General features: G+C 43.4%; 1 protein-coding gene across 1 annotated transcript; it reads right to left on the reverse strand.

The window, feature by feature from the left end:
* Window positions 1-164: 164 nt before the first annotated feature.
* On the reverse strand, window positions 165-20,961 carry LOC147973715 (fatty acyl-CoA reductase 2, chloroplastic-like). Its single transcript, XM_087524767.1, has 5 exons — window positions 20,816-20,961; window positions 20,122-20,142; window positions 648-729; window positions 379-578; window positions 165-282 (listed from the first exon to the last, which is right to left on the reverse strand). The coding sequence occupies exons 1-5, from the start codon at window positions 20,959-20,961 to the stop codon at window positions 165-167; spliced, it is 567 nt and encodes a 188-aa protein (XP_087380893.1).
* Between the last annotated feature and the right edge of the window lie 1,291 nt (window positions 20,962-22,252).

The following is a 22,252-nucleotide window of genomic DNA, read 5'->3' on the forward strand; positions in this document are numbered from 1 at the left end:
TCCCCTAAGCAAAATGGCTTCTCTAGTATCAAACCTTGCCTCTGCCCATTCACATATGCTGTTTGGCCAAAAACATGACATGCAAACATACTGCTAAAGCTTGTTTGTAAGCTTTTGAGATTAATAGAAATAGGTTACCATTTGATTTCGACCACAAGAAACTCTTATTTGGCATTCTGACCTGTTGATACTTGCAAGAAGAGCTTCAGTCTTCGAATCCGTTGCGCGAAACTCATTATCCGGAATGGCCCCACGGTGTTGATGTCTAGTGCTACATCATACCTGCAAGTTGCAATACTTTTATTGCTATGGAATGTGAACTTACACATTTAGTAATGGAAGCAATCCTTGGTGCAAGACTAGTATAGCTTCACGAACCTCTCATCAAAAGTGGTATTTGCTGCAGAGTTTACGATAACATCCACTTCTTCCGCGATCTCTTTGGCTAACTCAGGAGCAATGCCAATGTAGGCTTCCCTGAAATTACCAACGACTGGAACCTGCTTGCTTAATACAAAGCTGTGGTAGTTTTTCCCATGGATTTCCTGTAAACATCTGAACAACTCAGTATCTTCTACCTGTATTGCAGACGGAAAATATGGTCATTTGCATGAAGAACAGAAAGTAGTCCGAAGTAATCATCATACCTTGTTCTTCAATCTTTTCATGGCTGCTTCATTGTCCTTGGCCTTGATCAACACGTATATTTTACCAACATCAGGATTTTTCCTTAAAATGGGATCGATAAGAACTGATGATCAGAATCATACAAAGTAGAATGGAAGAACAAAGGAAGGAAGTCAGGTAGCTTAGAGCAAGACAAAGGCAGAATGGAAGAACAGCCTAAAAGTGGGGGGCCAGACAGAAACTGTCTCACTCAAACTGGCATTTGAAAATGCTACCCGCCCTTCCCCTATTTCTGCATTTCATTCTTCTATTCCTTCTGCTTGCTTTTCTAGTTAAGCTGCTCATAAACTAGATCCATAACTTACTCACTCAGATATTTACTAGAGCTTGGCAGTGAATGAAGGAGACTCCGAATCCTATTTAGATTGCACAGAGGGCTTGGAAAGAGGCCTCTCATGTAAGATAAGATTCCATTCCTTCCTATCGAAAGGCTCCGGTAGTATAGCTCAATTCGGAATGTTGATATAAAAAAGGGCAGATACAGAGAGTTAAGGAACAGATGTTGTTGATCAAGTCTTTGGAACGTAGTTAGTCCCATCCCTTCCATCCGGCCACTAGTCTAGTTCGGTCTCTTCAAGGAGAGAAATCCTTTCTCTTCTCTTGCTCTTGCGGCGGACATAGTGATTCTTCGTTCTCTGGTTGATGGCTTTCAAAAGTAAATTCCAGAAAGAGCCATTTGATCCCCATCAAAGTCTGCATTGAAACCCTTACACACTAATATACTTGATACTCGATCTATTTCACCGTACTTCTACTTCCTGACATTAAGAAAGTTTAAAACAAGGTCCTTCAAGAAGAAAGGAAGCACATGCTTGAGACCATTACGATTCCTGTTAGTGATGGTGCACTTGCTGCTAATGTTAGCTGTATTCAGTCTCTGAGTGGTCTACTTATTGCTGCATCATAACCGGCTGACTCCTCTATTGGTTGCTGCTGGTTTATACCTGCATTCCAATCCAGTTTGATTTAGAGAGAAATCTCAATCCAGCCTCAATATTTTGGATTGATCAGACCGCCTATTGTAGAAGAGATTGCTTGCTAAAAATAGTACCACATTTGTGCTTAAGAAAAGGCTTTCTTGTCCGGGGTCTATATCCACTTTTAATACACAATGCACCCCACTACCAAAAACTTCTCTTTCAATTCTAAACAAAGAGAAAGCTCAGGCAGCTGCTCAACGAGGAGGTTCATGCTCGTTAACTTACACTTACTTTTAGCACTTCTCTACCAGTTCTCTCTCATCGTGGGCCAAGTAGTTCTCTCTCATAGATAAGAATATCCTGCTCTTAGCACCGGTTTTCACTTCGTGTAGCAGCTTCTTCTTCTTTTGTCTACTCAAACACTTCATCCATGAGAACCAAGTTTTGATCAATGATATATTCAAAAAGTAAGAGCTACTCTATTAATCTACATACCTTGTCTCCGGCCACCATGTTTTCTCCAAAGGGTGAAGGCGGATTCTCTGAACTTAAAATAAGGGCGAAGGATACATACCATATGTTGGGTCTAAAGTGAAGTAGTACAGACACAGGAAATCAGAGAAAAACTTAGAGAGTCTCCATAATCTAGACTTCTCGGTTTCTTAATCGGTGTCTATCTTACTAAGATACTTGTGCAGCTTAAGGTGCTGGTGCTCCACCCCGCTCTAAGAAGTATGACTGTGATTTGCCAATACCCAAATGGGTAGTGTACTGCTCGCTCCCCTTCTTCTTAATTCAGACTTGTTTGCGCACACAACCTTCCTATAACTTTCTGACCTGGATCCAACCAAAGAAGGAAGATGTATGGCCTCCCTCGAACAAAATAAGGAAGTGGGAGTTTACCGGTAGGCAATGACCACAGCCGAAGTAAAGTGCTCAGCTCAAAGAAAGAAGGTGGTGGGGGCTTCGAAGAGTGAATAAGTTCGTTCACAGTGATGTGTAATCTCTTCAAATCGAGAGAAGAGGTGTAAAAAAGAAATGCTTTTAGGCAGGCTTACTTGCTTAGTATGTATTTTTTATACAATCAAAGACCAAGGTCGTACGGATAGCAATTCTGGACCATAGGCATAGCAGCACATAGGTATTCTCTCTTCTTTCTCAATTCAGGGAGGACACTATCTTAATTCTTGTGAAAAGGCAGAAGCAAGTGAAAGGGCAGCAGTATTATATGAGTTCTAAAAAGAAGGGCGAAAAAAAGTCATGTATGATAGTGGTCAAAAGCCTTCCATAGAAGGGAATAGCAACCTGACTAGAAATTCATAGCTGACTAGCGTACGAACGAGTTGGTCAGGCTATGAATGAAGGCTACTACTCTTCAGGAAGAAGGTACTAATAGCTCGCTCAGAGGTTCAGTCAAGCTCCTCACTCTTGGTCTGGCGGGGCATATTAGATATAGTAGTGGTGTTTTGAAAGCTTCTTATTTTTTCTAATACTATAGTAGGAGTAGGTCAGGTATAACTTCTTATACTAGGGATGCTTTTTTGAATAATTGAAAAAGCTTTCAATAGTCTTAGTAAGTTTCAGAAAGGAGAATACCAAGGTTGAATCAAAGATAAAAGTCAAGCAGGTCACACTGCCGATGAGTTGTGTAGGAAGGATTGCTTGTCAAGCTCTTGCGGAATTTGGACTTATTATTTTGACTTATGGCTCTGAGAAAAACCCTTTTCTAGATTAGGCTTTTAGATCTACGAATTACAAGTGAGATCTCCGAAAGTATAAGCGAGATGCTCTTACACCACAAAGATAGTATAAGCTAGTTCTCACTAGCCGGGCCCTTACTCCTACTACTCACCAACCAAGCCCTTACTCCCATCTACTACTTCTTATTAAAGCTGCAAGTGCAGAGGGGAATTTCGCAAGCTAGGAGGAATAGAAAATCCTAACTAAGAAACAATCAATCAATCCACTAAGTCTGTTAAGTAAGAGTTATACGAAATACTCTGATTCAATGTACGAGTGACTCAATCCCAAAGGTCAATCCAGCCAGCCGATTTTCAACAACAAAGGAGTTCACCGTGGAAAGATAAAGTCTAATGACAGACACTGGTAATTCTCTCACTGGGCCAACCACTAGAATCAGTCAATGAAAAAGCAAGCAAGGAGATGTCCTCACTGGACATTTATCCTATTTGTGAAATCCTTTCTATGTTTCTGAGACCCGGAAACCTGTCAAGTAAGTAGGGATTTCTTTCTCCCCATCCATGGTTTCTTTTACTTTTTTATAGGCATCCGGCGCATGCATACAACCATTCCTTCTTCTCCTCGGAACGTCAGGTCGGTCGAAAAGAAAGCGCGGTGTAGCTGGCATCAACATCTCTTGTTAGGTTCGCACGCACAAGGGTGGTGGGTAGGTCTCTTTACGTGTCCCGCGAGGCTTTGATCTTTCCATGTATTGGCGCATAGAGATTTGACTGAGCAGTTGTATTTCTTTTATGCACATTTACTTATGTTGATAGAGGGAGTGGGATGAAAAACGCATAGCAGGAGATTGCCTACCTACCACGTCTCGTAGGAGACCCAATCCTCGCATACGGGTGGACCGAGTCAGGTGAGTAGGCTGGATTGCTAAGTTCTACCTCCGTTTGATCCTCTACCGGCTCTAGTGGTCATATAAAGGAACACAAGCATGTAACCACTTAGGGAACTAGGACCCGGTATCTGCTGATTCCACTGGAGTGACTTACTCTCGGAGGGAGCACCGGTTCTTGAATCCGTTAGTAGTACACGTAGGCGCGCGAGCACTACGATATCAGACCTTACTTTCTTATTCCATTTTCGTGCTTAAACAACGATTCGCCTGTGGGATGATCAGTGGGGTTGATGCACTGTAATCATACATAGTTGGACTTGTGCGTGCCTTGCTTATACAATCAGAAGCTCCAGGAGGAACCTTCCATGGAGGACAGGCGGTGAGCTCTGGATCCTAGGACTGTGACACGATGCAACACTTCCCATTTTAGGCGGAGCTTGCTTTGGGACTGTGGATACACGACCTTTTTGAGGACAATGTCGCCTTGGAGAATACTCGCTCTTTAACTCGGAGTCGTAGAAGCTAGTGTTGTCTTGCTTGCTCGAAACTGTTGGGGAACGTAGCAGAAATTCAAAATTTTCCTACGTGTCACCAAGATCTATCCATGGAGAAACCAGCAACGAGGGGAAGGAGAGTGCATCTACATACCCTTGTAGATCGCTATGCGGAAGCGTTCAAGAGAACGGGGTTGAAGGAGTCATACTCATCGTGATCCAAATCACCGGAGATCCTAGTGCTGAACGGACGGCACCTCCGCGTTCAACGCACGTACAGCCCGGTGACGTCTCCCATGCCTTGATCCAGCAAGGAGAGAGGGAGAGGTTGAGGAAGACTCCATCTAGCAGCAGCACAACGGCGTGGTGGTGGTGGAGGAGCGTGGTGATCCAGCAGGGCTTCGCCAAGCACTACGAGATATGAGGAAGAGAGAGGCAGGGCTGCACCAACAGGGAGAGATCAAATCGCGTGTGTTGGGCAGCCCAAAACCCCCACTATTTATAGGAGGAGGGGAGGAGGGTGCGCCCCCTCTAGGGTTCCCACCCCTAGGGGGGCGGCAGCCCTAGATGGGAAAAAGGGGGGCGGCCAAGAGGGGAGAGGGGGGCGCCCCCTAGGGTGGGCCTTAGGCCCATCTGAGCCTAGGGTTTCCCCCTTCTCCTCCTAGCTGCGCCTTGGGCCTTGTGGGAGGCGCACCAGCCCACTCAGGGGCTGGTCCCTTACCACTCTTGGCCCATGCAAGCCTCCGGGGCTAGTGGCCGCACTTGGTGGACCCCCTGGGACCCTCCCGGTGGTCCCGGTACGTTACCGATAAAACTCGAAACTTTTCCGGTGACCAAAACAGGACTTCCCATATATAAATCTTTACCTCCGGACCATTCCGGAACTCCTCGTGACGTCCAGGATCTCATCCGGGACTCCGAACAACATTCGGTAACCACATACAAACTTCCTTTATATCCCTAGCGTCATCGAACCTTAAGTGTGTAGACCCTACGGGTTCGGGAACCATGCAGACATGACCGAGACGTTCTCCGGTAAATAACCAACAGCGGGATCTGGATACCCATGTTGGCTCCCACATGCTCCACGATGATCTCATTGGATGAACCACGATGTCAAGGACTTTATCAATCCTGTATGCAATTCCCTTTGTCTATCGGTACGATACTTGCCCGAGATTCGATCATCGGTATCCCGATACCATGTTCAATCTCGTCACCGGCAAGTCTCTTTACTCGTTCCGTAACACATCATCTCGTGATCAACTCCTTGATCACATTGTGCACATTATGATGATGTCCTACCGAGTGGGCCCAGAGATACCTCTCGGTCACACGGAGTGACAAATCCCAGTCTCGATTCGTGCCAACCCAATAGACACTTTCGGAGATACCCATAGTGCACCTTTATAGTCACCCAGTTACGTTGTGACATTTGGCACACCCAAAGTATTCCTACGGTATCCGGGAGTTGCACAATCTCATGGTCTAAGGAAATGATACTTGACATTAGAAAAGCTTTAGCATACGAACTACATGATCTTTGTGCTAGGCTTAGGATTGGGTCTTGTCCATCACATCATTCTCCTAATGATGCGATCCTGTTATCAACGACATCCAATGTCCATGGTCAGGAAACCGTAACCATGTATTGATCAACAAGCTAGTCAACTAGAGGCTTACTAGGGACATGGTGTTGTCTATGTATCCACACATGTATCCGAGTTTCCTATCAATACAATTCTAGCATGGATAATAAACGATTATCATGAACAAGGAAATATAATAATAATCAATTTATTATTGCCTCTAGGGCATATTTCCAACAGTCTCCCACTTGCACTAGAGTCAATAATCCAGTTCACATCGATATGCGATTAACACTCAAGGTCACATCCCCATGTAACTAACACCCAAAGAGTTCTGGGTTTGATCATGTTATGCTTGTGAGAGAGGTTATAGTCAACGGGTCTGAAACATTCAGATCCGTATGTACTTCGCAAATTTCTATGTCATCTTGTAGATGCAACTACTACGCTACATTTGGAGCTAATCCAAATAACTGTTCTACTTGGAGCTATTCTAAATTGTTGCTCCATTATACGTATCCGGTATCTCTACTCAGAGCTATCCGGATAGGTGTTAAGCTTGCATCGACGTAACCCTTTACGACAAACTCTTTTACCACCTCCATAATCGAGAAAATTCCTTAGTCCACTAGTTACCAAGGATAACTTTGACCGCTGTCCTGTGATCCATTCTTGGATCATTCTTGTACCCCTTGACTGATTCATGGCGAGGCACACTTCAGGTGCGGTACACAGTATAGCATACCGTATAGAGCCTATGACAAAAGCATAGGGGATGACCTTCGTCCTTCCTCTTTCTTCTGCCGTGGTCAAGCTCTAAAGTCTTAACTTCATACCTTACAACTCAGGCAAGAACTCCTTCTTTGACTGATCTATCTTGAACACCTTCAAGATCATGTCAAGGTATGTGCTCATTTGAAAGTACCATTTAGCGTTTTTGATCTATCCTCATAGATCTTGATGCTCAATGTTCAAGTAGCCTAATCCAGGTTTTCTATTGAAAAACACTTTTCAAATAACCCTATATGCTTTCCAGAAATTCTACGTCATTTCTGATCAACAATATGTCAACAACATATATTCATCAGAAATTCTATAGTGCTCCCACTCACTTCTTTGGAAATACAAGTTTCTCATAAACTTTGTATACACCCAAAATCTTTGATCATCTCATCAAAGCATATATTCCAACTCTGAGATGCTTACTCCAGTCCTTAGAAGGATTGCTGGAGCTTTGCATACTTATTAGCATCTTTCAGGATTGACAACACCTTCCGATTGTATCACATACAACCTTTCCTCAAGAAAAACGTCGAGGAAACAATGCTTTGACATCCTATCTGCAAGATCTCATAAATAATGCAGTAGTTGCTAATATAATTCCAACAGACTCTTAGCATCGCTACGAGTGAGAAAGTCTCATCGTAGTCAACTCCTTGAACTTGTCGGAAAACATCTTAACGACAAGTTGAGCTTTCTTAATGGTGATACTTACCATCATTGTCCGTCTTCCTTTTAAAATCCATATGTACCCAACAGCCTTATGACCATCAAGTAGTTCTTCCAAAGTCTACACTTTGTTTTCATACATGGATCCTCTCTCGGATTATATGGCCTTGAGCCATTTATCGGAATCCAGGCCCACCATCGCTTCTCCATAGCTCCTAGGTTCATTGTTGTCTAGCAACATGACTTCCAAGACAGGATTACGTACCACTCTGAAGTAGTACGCATCCTTGTCATCCCACGAGGTTTGTTAGTGACTTGATCTGAAGTTTCATGATCACTATCATAAGATTCCACTTCAATTGGTGTAGGTGCCACAGGAACAACTCCCTGTGCCCTGCCACACACTAGTTGAAGAGACGGTTCAATAACCTCATCAAGTCTCCACCATTCTCCCACTCAATTCTTTCGAGAGAAACTTTTCCTCGAGAAAGGACCCGATTCTAGAAACAATCCCTTATTGCTTTTGGATCTGAGACAGGAGGTATACCCAACTGTTTTGGGTGTCCTATGAAGATGCATTTATCCGCTTTGGGTTCGAGCTTATCAGCCTGAAACTTCTTCACATAAGCGTCGCAGCCCCAAACTTTTAAGAAATGACAGCTTAGGTTTCTCTAAACCATAGTTCATACGGTGTCATCTCATCGGAATTATGTGGTGCCCTATTTAAAGTGAATGTGGTTGTCTCTAATGCCTAACCCATAAACTATCGTGGTAATTCGATAAGAGACATCATGGTATGCATCATATCTAGTAGGGTGCAGTTATGATGTTCGGACACACCATCACACTATGGTGTTCCAGGCTGTATTAGTTGTGAAACAATTTCCACAATGTCTTAATTCTGTGCCAAACTCGTAATTCAGATATTCATCTCTATGATCATATCATAGATATTTTATCCTCTTGTCATGACGATCTTTCAACTTCACCCTGAAATTACTTGAACCTTTCAATAATTCAGACTCATGATTCATCAAGTAAATATACTCAACATCTACTCAAATCATCTGTGAAGCAAGAACATAACGATATCCACTACATGCCTCAGCACTCATTGGACTGCACACATCAAAATGTATTACTTCCAACAAGTTGCTTTCTAGTTCCATTTTACTGAAAACGAGGCTTTCAGTCATCTTGCCCATGTGGTATGATTTGCATGTCTCAAGTGATTCAAAATCAAGTGAGTCCAAACGGTCCATTTGCATGGAGTTTCTTCATGCATATACACCAATAGACATGGTTCGCATGTCTCAAACTTTTCAAAAACGAGTGAGCCCAAAGATCCATCAACATGGAGCTTCTTCATGCGTTTTATACTGATATGACTTACGTGGCAGTGCCACAAGTAGGTGGTACCATCGTTACTATCTTTTGGCATGAACGTGTGTATCACTACGATCGAGATTCAATAAACCATTCATTTTAGGTGTAAGACCATTGAAGGTATTATTCAAATAAACAGAGTAACCATTATTCTCCTTAAATGAATAACCGTATTGTGATAGACATAATCCAATCATGTCTATGCTCAACGCAAACACCAATCTCAATGGTAGAGGGAGCGTACGATATTTGATCAACCTTGGAAATACTTCCAACACATATCGTCATCTCACCTTTAGCTAGTCTCCGTTTATTTCGTAGCTTTTATTTCGAGTTACTAACACTTAGCAACCGAACTGGTATCTAATACCCTGGTGCTACTAGGAGTACTAGTAAAGTACACATTAACATAATGTATATCCAATATACTTCTATCGACCTTGCCAGCCTTCTTATCTACCAAGTATCTAGGGTAATTCTGCTCCAATAGCTGTTCCCTTTATTACAGAAGCACTTAGTCTTGGGTTTGGGTCAACCTTGGGTTTCTTCACTAGAGCAGCAGCTGATTTGCCGTTTCATGAAGCATCCCTTTTTGCCCTTGCCCTTCTTGAAACTAGTGGTTTCACCAACCATCAACAATTGATGCTCCTTCTTGATTTCTACTTTTGTGGTGTCAAACATCGCGAATATCTCAAGGATCATCATATATGTCCCCGATACATTATAGTTCATCACGAAGCTCTAGTAGCTTGGTGGTAATGACTTCGGAGAAACATCACTGTCTCATCTGGAAGATCAACTCCCACTCGATTCAAATGATTGTTGTACTCAGACAATCTGAGCATAAGCTCAACAATTGAGCTTTTCTCCCTTACTTTGCAGGCTAAGAAAATCGTCGGAGGTCTTATACCTCTTGACGTGGGCACGAGCCTGAAATCCCAATTTCAGCCCTCGAAACATCTCACATGTTTCGCGACGTTTCAAAACGTCTTCGGTGCCTCAACTCTAAACCGTTTAACTGAACTATCACATAGTTATCAAAATGTGTATGTCAGATGTTCGCAACATCCACAGACAACGTTCGAGGTTTAGCACACTGAGCGGTGCATTAAGGACATAAGCCTTCTATGAAGCAATGAGGACAATCCTCAGTTTACAGACCTAGTCTGCATAATTGCTACTATCAACTTTCAACTAAATTTTCTCTAGGAACATATCTAAACAGTAGAACGAAGCGCGAGCTACGACATAATTTGCGAAGACCTTTTAACTATGTTCAGGATAATTAAGTTCATCTTTATGAACTCCCACTCAGATAGACATCCCTCTAGTCATCTAAGTGATTACATGATCCGAGTCAACTAGGCCGTGTCCGATCATCACGTGAGACGGACTAGTCAACATCGGTGAACATCTTCATGTTGATCGTATCTTCTCTACGACTCATGCTCAACCTTTCGGTCTCTTGTGTTCTGAGGCCATGTTTGTACATGCTAGGCTCGTCAAGTTAACCTAAGTGTTTCGCATGTGTTCCGAGGCCATGTCTATACATGCTAGGCTCGTCAACACCCGTTGTATTCGAACGTAAGAATCTATACACCCGATCATCACGTGGTGCTTCGAAACAACGAACTGTCGCAACAGTGCACAGTTAGGGGGAACACTTTCTTGAAATTTCAATGAGGGATCATCTTATTTACTACCGTCGTTCTAAGTAAACAAGATGCAAAAACATGATAAACAGCACATGCAATCAAATAGTAGTGACATGATATGGCCAATATCATATAGCTCCTTTGATCTCCATCTTGGGGCTCCATGATCATCTTGTCACCGGCATGACACCATGATCTCCATCATCGTGTCTCCATGAAGTTGTCTCGCCAACTTATTACTTCTACTACTATGGCTACCGTTAGCAATAAAGTAAAGTAATTACATGGCGTTGTTCAATGACACGCAGGTCATACAATAAATAAAGACAACTCCTATGGCTCCTGCCGGCTGTCATACTCATCGACATGCAAGTTGTGATTCCTATTACAAGAACATGATCAATCTCATACATCACATATATCATTCATCACATCCTTTTGGCCATATCACATCACATGGCATACCCTGCAAAAACAAGTTAGACGTCCTCTAATTGTTGTTTGCATGTTTTACGTGGCTGCTATGGGTTTCTAGCAAGAACGTTTCTTACCTACAAAAAACCACAACGTGATATGCCAATTGCTATTTACCCTTCATAAGGACCCTTTTCATCGAATCCAATCTGACTAAAGTGGGAGAGACAGACACCCGCCAGCCACCTTATGCAACTAGTGCATGTTTGTCGGTGGAACCGGTCTCATGTAAGCGTACGTGTAAGGTTGGTCCGGGCCGCTTCATCCCACAATGCCACCGAATCAAGATTGGACTAGTAATGGTAAGCATATTGAAAAAAATCAACACCCACAACTACTTTGTGTTCTACTCGTGCATAGTAACTACGCATAGACCTAGCTCATGATGCCACTGTTGGGGAACGTAGCAGAAATTCAAAATTTTCCTACTGTCACCAAGATCTATCCATGGAGAAACCAGCAACGAGGGGAAGGAGAGTGCATCTACATACCCTTGTAGATCGCTATGCGGGAGCGTTCAAGAGAACGGGGTTGAAGGAGTCGTACTCGTCGTGATCCAAGTCACCAGAGATCCTAGTGCCCAACGGACGGCACCTCCGCGTTCAACACACGTACAGCCCGGTGACGTCTCCCATGCCTTGATCCAGCAAGGAGAGAGGGAGAGGTTGAGGAAGACTCCATCCAGCAGCAACACAACGGCGTGGTGGTGGTGGAGGAGCGTGGTGATCCAGCAGGGCTTCGCCAAGCACAACGAGATATGAGGAAGAGAGAGGCAGGGCTGCACCAACAGGGAGAGATCAAATCGCGTGTGTTGGGCAGCCCAAAACCCCCACTATTTATAGGAGGAGGGGAGGAGGGTGCGCCCCCTCTAGGGTTCCCACCCCTAGGGGGGCGGCAGCCCTAGATGGGAAAAAGGGGGGGCGGACAAGAGGGGAGAGGGGGGCGCCCCCTAGGGTGGGCCTTAGGCCCATCTGAGCCTAGGGTTTCCCCCTTCTCCTCCTAGCTGCGCCTTGGGCCTTGTGGGAGGCGCACCAGCCCACTCAGGGGCTAGTCCCTTACCACTCTTGGCCTATGCAAGCCTCCGGGGCTGGTGGCCCCACTTGGTGGACCCCCGGGACCCTCCCGGTGGTCCTGGTACGTTACCGATAAAACCCGAAACTTTTCCGGTGACCAAAACAGGACTTCCCATATATAAATCTTTACCTCCGGACCATTCCAAAACTCCTCGTGACATCCAGGATCTCATCCGGGACTCCGAACAACATTCAGTAACCACATACAAACTTCCTTTATATTCCTAGCGTCATCGAACCTTAAGTGTGTAGACCCTACGGGTTCGGGAACCATGCAGACATGACCGAGACGTTCTCCGGTCAATAACCAACAGCGGGATCTGGATACCCATGTTGGCTCCCACATGCTCCACGATGATCTCATTGGATGAACCACGATGTCAAGGACTTTATCAATCCCGTATGCAATTCCCTTTGTCTATCGGTACGATACTTGCCCGAGATTCGATCATCGGTATCCTGATACCATGTTCAATCTCGTCACCGGCAAGTCTCTTTACTCGTTCCGTAACACATCATCCCGTGATCAAATCCTTGATCACATTGTGCACATTATGATGATGTCCTACCGAGTGGGCCCAGAGATACCTCTCGGTCACACGGAGTGACAAATCCCAGTCTCGATTCGTGCCAACCCAACTGACACTTTCGGAGATACCCGTAGTGCACCTTTATAGTCATCCAGTTACGTTGTGACGTTTGGCACACCCAAAGTATTCCTACAGTATCCGGGAGTTGCACAATCTCATGGTCTAAGGAAATGATACTTGACATTAGAAAAGCTTTAGCATACGAACTACATGATCTTTGTGCTAGGCTTAGGATTGGGTCTTGTCCATCACATCATTCTCCTAATGATGCAATCCCGTTATCAACGACATCCAATGTCCATGGTCAGGAAATCGTAACCATCTATTGATCAACAAGCTAGTCAACTAGAGGCTTACTAGGGACATGGTGTTGTCTATGTATCCACACATGTATCTGAGTTTCCTATCAATACAATTCTAGCATGGATAATAAACGATTATCATGAACAAGGAAATATAATAATAATCAATTTATTATTGCCTCTAGGGCATATTTCCAACAGAAACGTGCTTGAGGAGTGATGTGTCTCGTATTCAAGCGACGTTGCTTCGGAGAGCGACCACCAAGGAGCATCTTGAAGTGGAGTACGACGACTTCTGTTCCAAGGGAGAAAGGTATGCACTTGTGAGGCGGCTTTTGCTTGCAGAGTTGCTTTTGAAGATGATCCACCCCATTTTCTCAGAAGAGAAGTCAGAACATGTGTTTTTCACGACCCAGACGATAGAGAGCACTTTCCATTAATCATTACAGACTGATCACATGGTACTCTCTCTACGCCCAATGGACCTTCCTCTACTGCGCCAGGAAGAAAAGCTGGATCGACGTGTTATAAGCCGTCACCGTAGCGGAGAGAAGCTAGATGGCTTATCGATTGCTAGCTGTCAGCATAGGTAGTGTTTTGGTACCAACATGCCAAGCTAGCGGAATTCTTCACAGGGAAACAACATCTTGAACTTGGAAATGATCGTTTCAACGAAAACTGTCTATTTATGAGAAATGCTATGTTATGTTTTTTCCGCCCGGTGAGTAGATACGAATTGAGGTATTGATCTATTTTGCTACCAGGAGGGGGGTTCGGGTACACGCCAGCTCTTTCTCATATAGCTAAAAAAACAAGTGATTTTGTCTTGTCAAAGTAAAATACTCGGGGCAATCTACTCATATCAAGCGGGTCTTAGCGGAGTCCAATTTATCAAAGTTTCATTGTGACCTTTATTCTGGTTAGGGGCAAGCAAGAAAGGGAGAATACGGGAGTTTTATTGTCTTTCTAGGCAAATTTCCCAAGTCGTTCCACAAGAGATAAAAAGGATATAATGGTGATGAAGACAAAGCGCATAGAGCGCATACAGTTACCTTTTCATTTAATGAATTTCGTATAGAGAAGCAAGTTCTCATATCGGATCTGGAGATGCTTTCCTGTTGGTTAGTGGTCCTACCCGTATCGATCCTTCTATTGAGAAGCACCATCCTGAAAATGAATTACCCGCAGCTCGAGCAGAACTACTCCGAAAGTCATCTTAAGTAACTTAGGTCACCTAAAGTCACACTAGTGCCTCCATCTCAAGGAATCTATAAAAGATACCTGAAAGCCCCAAGAAGATATGGATGCAATAAACTCTCTGAGCCGAGAGGTGAAAGTTCCGGTGGTGATGGTGGGCGGGCCAGTCGATCCGTACCGATGCTTACGTTCGGCTTTGCTCCTATCTTAGCAATCCGAACTTACTATTCAAGATGGGCTCCTGGCAGGCTGGAGCCACCTACTCAATGCGATCTTCCGAATGGAATGTATCAAGAGCGTTATTCCTTTGGTCACTCAGGTTAAGGAAACTATTCCTACTGTACTCGAGTCGAAAGCTGTTAGCGCTGCATGCGCAAGGTTCCCGTTCACTTCGTATTACTTCCGGGCTGGCCAAGCCGACCGAACGGAGAAAATACCCGATCCGATAGTGGAAGAAGAGAAACTCGATGTAGCTGCCTGGTCATAGATCTTACCCTATGTATCTCCTGGGAACTTCACACCCACACAATAAAGATATTGGGAATGGAGACTTCGAAGACGAAAGTGATAGTAGCAAGCAGGCTTATCGGCGGGCTAGGGGTCTTTAACTAACACAAGCCTGAGAAGGAAGCGTTCATGAATATCAATCATTAAGAAAGTTGTCCTTGTTTGTGCGTTGGGTATTACAAAGGACGAAAAGAGAAGGAAGAAGCGTTGGTCAGGGTATAACATGGGTCCCTACCAGGAAGGCCAAATTATGCTGTCTATAATTACATCGGTAGGACTTTTCCCAAAACCTATAACTGGGTGTTATAGCTGAGTGTGTTTGCTTCAACGCTTGGATTTATCCATAGCTGAGGCGAGCAAAACTCCCCTCTTTGTTTTCTCTGGCCATCTCGGGTTAGGTATGCGTTAGACACCAGAAATGGGTTGTATATGAATAAGAATTTGGACGCGTGCGGAAACACGTTCGCTCTACTTCGGCCTAGAACTAAGGGGCCGACACAAGACCTATTTCGTTTCGGGGTGGACGTCTGGTTCAAACAGTTGAGGGGAAGCCAAGAGAAGACACTATTGGCAATTAATCAAAGGGTTTTGTTTGATGCGAGTAAGTAAATTTATCGTGAAGATCTGGCCAAGCTATCGTCGGGTGGAAAGGTTATTCTTTGCCAGTAGTGCCCTCTGTAGGAAGAATCGTAAATGCCGGAGGACGCGTTCAACATGAATTGTCACTGTGGAATGAAATCACCTCTCGAATCGAGCAAGAAATGACTATTTATTTGATAATAGTGACTTATCACAAAAACAACCAAGGGTCCATCGACCCGATTGAAACTGTCTTCACTGCGTTGAATCGAAGGGAACTACTATAGAGAGTGGAATAAGCTACAAGGCATAACACTATGAGCTTTTCTTTAGATAACCTTAATCACACCAGCTTTTCCTCATGGGAGGGTAAAGGAAATAGGAATGTATGAAATCTATCCCAATAAGAAATGCGGAAGGTTGTCAACTAGAAACCTGTTATCACTCTCTTCTTCCGATCGTCCCATCAGTTTCTTGTAAGCCTGCTTCCTCTGATGATCGGTTGCGGCTAACTTCTCTCTCTTCATCTCTCTGAGTTCGCTTCTTGGTAGTAGTTACCCCTGTCAGAACCTTTGTCTACTCTTTCGTATAAATACGCTGATCTGCCAGCCAGCCAAAAGTAGAGAACCACATTGTATGATCTGGGGCAACTCTCTGTTATAGCAGCGATTTCTTATTCATTCAGGGCGCCCGTTCATGTGTTTTTAAAGAAAGGATACCTTGTGATTCCAGATTTCAATAGAGATTCGATTCCTCACATCTAAGGGAAGACAGACACAAATGCACAGACACATTATCCGGGGGTGTCACCGTTTGCATCGTATTAGTATCATAAGAAAAGATTGATTGTTGTGAGTGATTTTACTACCCTTCCAGACTTAGCAGGTAATGAAGCTGCTGACGAGGGAGGAAATGTCCGTTGAAAATAAAGTGAACCAGTGGGGCTTAAAATTCACTCTTTGAATAGTTTTTTAGACCGTTAAGTTGTCAATCTTTCCAATGATGAGGCTCCAAAGTTTATTACATTTCCTGGTCTGCCGAGGACAGCACTAGATTGATTGCTTACCGACTTTCATTCAGATACCAACCCATCTTTTTATCAAAAGCATGGAAAGTATCTAATCGAAGATAGAATTCACGCCTGTGAAAAGTATGCAATTTCATCATTTTCCTTCGCAACACAGCTCACTCAATTGTAGAGATACCGAACAGTTTGAGTGATCGATCGACCTTGTTGCACGATGAGCCCATTCTCTCTCTTCCATCCCGCCTTCTGAACCGAACCCTGGAGAAAGACTTCTGAACAGAACAGAGCAGCAATTCTAGAAACTTCCATTTTCCATTGATCTGGGCATTGCTATTAAAAGTGGGTCTACCCGCCCTGGCGTGACTCACACTTGACCAACCACTTCTATCTAACAAAATACTTAGGTAGGGTCAATCTCCCTTCGGGGTTTACGCGTCCTAGTCCGAACCATTGGATCGATCAGAAGAAGAAAGGCAAAGGTATTGAAAGGTAGAGTAAGAAGCATCGCCCAGCAGAGTGATTGAGGGAGTCTTCCCCAGCCCAATGGTCTTCTTTTTGTTTTTCACTCTCCTATTTGGATTTTGGAAGAGTTCTACTACTGTTTTAGTAGTTCTAAGACCCTTCCTTCCCTTTTCAAGTGCTTGCTATCCCTCTCGCTCTACCCATCCAGAGGGAGCCCTAGTTTCAGCATAATAGCCTCATTTTGAAGCGCTCGCTTCATATGGACGTACGTCGAACAAAGGAATCTTATCGGCATACCCACCTGCTGGGCGTGGTTCACTTGACCGACCAACCGACCCAATAGTAGGAGTAGGCGGCTGGCTTCTTATGTGAAGAGAACGGATGGAGAAACAGATGCGCGAAAGAACTAGTCCCTTGGAAATCTTCGTTTTCCTAACCCAACCTAAGCATAATGAGCTGGTTATTTGAGTATCGAAGTTGTCGAGTGTTCCATTCTTTCGTATGTAGACCCCAGCGAAGAAGGAGAATCAGAAATGGAACTAGTCGAACACGCATAATAAGATACCGGTTTTAGGCATAACCCCGGGTTAAATAAAGTAGTAAAGGAGCCCAATCTAGCTAAAGAGGGGCTTCTCCGCCACCATAACCAACTAGCTACGTAGATGAATTATCCTTGCGTTCGGCTATCAAACCCATCCACTAGAGCTTGAACCCATGCTTGCTCAAACCATCTATTTTCTCTTCTAATGAGCATGGCTTCCCTGTCACCTACACTAGAGACGTCTCAACAGTTTAGTTTATTCATAAGCCTAGTACACAAGGAGGGTTTTAGCATGCACTAGATGTACTGTAGTATGATCTGGTATCAGCTGTTGTCTCTCCTTGCTATTATAGTTTAGTATAGGTCGCCTCAAACTCAAACAAAAACGGGTGCACAGTTCTACTGCATCTTATCGAATAGTGCTTTTGAGTCAAAGTGCAATCACCATTTCATGTACACCATCTTTGTCAATATCTGCAATTACCTGTAGAAAGAATGTGAAAAACAACTCAAGGTCATTTACAGAACGAACAGCAAAATAGGATCGATCGCGAAATCAAAGAAATCTTTCACCTCACTTCTAAGATGAGCTAGCGCTCGCATCACCTTTCGATATCCTATATTTTTGATATTCAACAAGTAGCATTTCCACGGCATTCTTTAGATGGATTTCACTGCCCCTCATCTACTCCTCAGCTGGGTATCTATTTCTCAATACGGTGCTTTAGTGACGGATTCTGGCATCGCATGGATCTCTTAATCAAATAGGGTCTCCCGGATAGGTCAAAATGAATGTGACACCCATGATAGGACCACTACTGATTAAACCAAGCCCTTTAAGGAAGGCGTACGGCAAACACTTGGACTGAAGCATGAGCTGGTTCAAACCACTATACCTGATATATCACAAAATCTATACTGGATTTTCAGCGTTGCGCGCAAGGTCAGGAAGAAGAAGAAGTGTGTGAGATTGGAGAAGCTTTTAAAGAAGTGGAGGAAGTAGAATGGATAAATTCTATCAATTTCTAGCTCTCATAGGTGAATGAAGAAATAGATAATGGGATGCATTAATAGTTTCATCCAATTCCTAGCAAGTCAAGTACATAATAGTATAATTGAGTATTTAGAAAAGCCTGTCTAAGACGAGTCGGTGTTGTATGCTGAGTGTGGTTTCTTCCTGTTTCTGGAGTAGCCTCTATATATTGAGTTTATAGGATGGAGTCCATATCCCTCATTTTTACTTCATGGATCTTGGCAGCATACAGGATACTGTCGTAAAGAAAGAGGGTATCTTAGAATATGGATCAGCAGCGGATACCAGATTGGTAAAAACCTGCTCAAAAAGCTAGAGTTGATGGTTTCGGGAAAGCTAAGCTAAAGCAAGCAGTAAACTAGTGGGTGCAAGCACGTTAATGAAAAAAACGTGATAGAAAATCCTACCGTTAGCAGCGACTGCAACACTTCGTAACAGCTCCTTAGAGATCAATGTCTTATTGGTATTTGCTCGATTGTAGGCAATAACGTAAGTAAATTAGATGAATGTACGTAAATCGAGGTACACGAGTCTAGCCAGGTATAGGTAGAAAAGGGGTATAGTAGGTCTCATGGAAAGGGAGATAGTGGGACGAATAGTTCATCGTGCAAGTGTTACGAATAGATAGGAGTCTCTACTCCGTCCTTCGAAAAGAAGATGGTTCGCGCTAAGGGTGACTAAAGGCAGAGAATTCTGTACGCCAAGAAGAAAAGAAAGTTTGTAGGGGTGAGAATGAACTTTCAAACCCTTTTCTTGCCCCTATCCTTTTTGCTTTCGATAACTTCTATCGCTTCCTAATCATATGAGTCTAGTGCAACATACTACTACTAATATGGAGTCATATTCTTCTTAAGCCTCCTTTCCCAGATCCAAGTTCCGAATCCCAGGGAGAGATCAAGACAATGCAGCAGGGTTGGCAAGCATACCTGTATCACTGAGCAAATCCAAAGCATACTTTCCCTCTAAAGAGTGAAGAAAAAGACTTGGTACAGCTAGAATACCGAGTGGATGTGGAATCCTACTTGAATTCCAGTCAGAAAAGGAAACGCGAATCCAGAACTTGCTTACTTCGGCTTGATCAGATACTGGAATCCAATCGGGGAACTTGGTTATTGACCCACTAATCTATCCCTCTTTCGAGTCCAAGTCTCAAGAGGGCGCTTAGGCTGAGCCCTTCTCCAGAGTTCCAATACCGATATCACTATTTCAATTAGTTGATTGATTTCCCTTAGAATTTCATTCCTCCTCAAGTCCCAGTTTCGGTCAAGTAGTGGCAAGTATCATCTGTATCTGGCAGATAAGCTTTCACATGCATGAATTGAACTACTGAGATCTTTTCTTACTTGGCAACTAGAGCCTCCCCTTCGGGATTCGAGATTGAAGAAGAGGAAAACTGCTTCTAAAGGGAACTCGAAGTCCTAGACCTAGAATGCGGGTACCGTTCCGGATTCCCCAGGATAACCAGATCACTCAACTGCTGAATCCTTCCTGAAATCTTTGTCTATCTATGAGATTTTTTGTTTTTCGCCACGTGCAGATCTACTTTGTCATGCAATCGGATCTCACCTCTTGCTCTCCTCATTCCACCTGTGAAATAGAATTCATTAAAGAAGAATGCCAGTATCGAAGTAAAGTAAACCATTCGAATAGCTAACCATTCACTGCCTTCGCCCGGTAAGAAAGTGGAAACTGCCTGGCATGCTTCTTGCTTTCTTTCCATCCCTAGCACACAACTTAGTAGATAGTAGGCACACAACTCCGCTAAGAGCTCATCGAACTTGAGTTGTAGAGTAAGACCACAGCTCGATATGGTTCATTTCAGTACTCATTCACTCGGTATGGTTCACCACATGCCTGTGATCTCTCTCAAGCTAGGTTTGGTATCGGTATCGGAGAAGTCCGTCATTGAAGTGGTAAGTGGGCATAAGGCCTATGTATTTCTTATTAGTGGGATTTATTACCTTGAATTTGATTGATGCGGTTCTAGCTCGTTTTAAAGAGCTTATAGAGCTAGTTTTGCTTGACCCGTCTTGACGTTGCTGGTCATCCCAACTCGTATTAGCTATCGAAAGCCGTACTTACTTGACATTCTCTCATGCCATAAGTCATCCCTACAGCAAGCACCACAGGCACAGTAACCGGAAGATGGTCTTTTCTCACTCTCCCTGAAGTCAAGACATGGGGAGTATTATGACCTGTTTCACTGACATTAGCATTTTTCTCTCGTCCTTCTCCCACTATCCATCCTAACTGCTCTTACCGCTTCTTCTTCTTATTCACTGGCTTCTTCTTATCTTCTTTCTTCTTCTTTGTCTGATGAGATTCTCTCTTCTTATAATCTTTGATCTTCTTATCATCATCAGATTTATGATCTTTTAGATTGCATTTTTTCGTTAGATTATTCATTTTGCCTAATATGCCGGTTATGACTTTATGGGCAGTAGGATGGATACTATCAATAGAATCCTCTCCTATATGAGGAGGTTTAGTTCCTATCCACGTTCCATCCTCATAGTATACTAATTCTCGCTTCGTACTATTTCCTATCCCAACTACGTACATATTTATTTTTTTCTCTACACATAAATTTTAAAAATCACGATGAAAGTCAGCTGAACATGAAAATTGTTGTTTTAATGTTGGGTATGCTAGCTGGTTTATGTAAGAATCTTTAGTGATTACCTTTCTAACCGGTCCTTTATGCTTCATGATTATTTCTTCCTTATCTTCATGTAATGCATGTATGCAGTATGACTTGGGAGCCAAAAAGATTCCCTCTTTTACATAGTGCTCCTTCTTAAACTTTCCTATTTCGCTAGGTGATACCATTTCTTCTGGAAGTTCGTTCTGAACAACAATAGAGTCCGTGTCCGTATAATAGCAATCATCCCTTTTAATAAAAGGGTATAACACTATCCTAGCATAGGCAGCTGAGAGCTGAACTGCTGTATTAGCTGGCTGCTTTGTTGTCTCCTCCATTTCCTTAAACAAATCATCACTCACTTTGTTTTTATAGGTTACTAGGTACAGATCATCATCTAGATGAGTTGAATCAATAAATCCATCCTGAGAAAGGGCCATTTCCCTCCGTCTTCCTTTGGGCAACGAAGAGTGCATTCTCCATCCAGTATTTGTTTGATGGTTCTCTATGCTTTCTTTCGGCTGGAAAGCTAAGATATTCTCAGTGCTCTTACTTCAAGGATAAAACAAACTATCTATTAAAAAAATCCTTATCACTACAAGCTCCAATACCACGGGGTAGCGACAAAAATGTGAATTAGTACCCGTATCTGCTGATACCTGAATTGCTTCCACTTTAGAATCAGCTAGGCGAGAGCCCTGTTGTCCTACTGAAATGGATTCTAATAAATTCACAAGCACACGGATAATGAAGGGAAGCAGATAGAACCTATTCAATCAAAAAACATATTCTAACGCCTGTATTTAGATAAGAAAAGCGAGGTTTCAATGGCTTGGAAGGGAATCTATCATCTGTCGGTCTAACGGGGGTTATAAGATGGATAATCTCACCAATGCTCTCTGACACAGCATACTTGCTATCCAAAGACCCCACCTATAATGTCAAGATAGCTCTGTCAACCAACGTTGTTTTATAGATCCAACCTTACCAGATGGTGTTTCTCTTATCTTCTCCTGAATGGGTTACTTAACCCTAGCTATACAGATGGGGCACAAG

The sequence above is a fragment of the Triticum urartu genome, chromosome 5A, assembly GCF_056163025.1.
Source record: "Triticum urartu cultivar PI428250 chromosome 5A, HENAU_Tu73, whole genome shotgun sequence".
Lineage (NCBI taxonomy): Eukaryota > Viridiplantae > Streptophyta > Magnoliopsida > Poales > Poaceae > Triticum > Triticum urartu.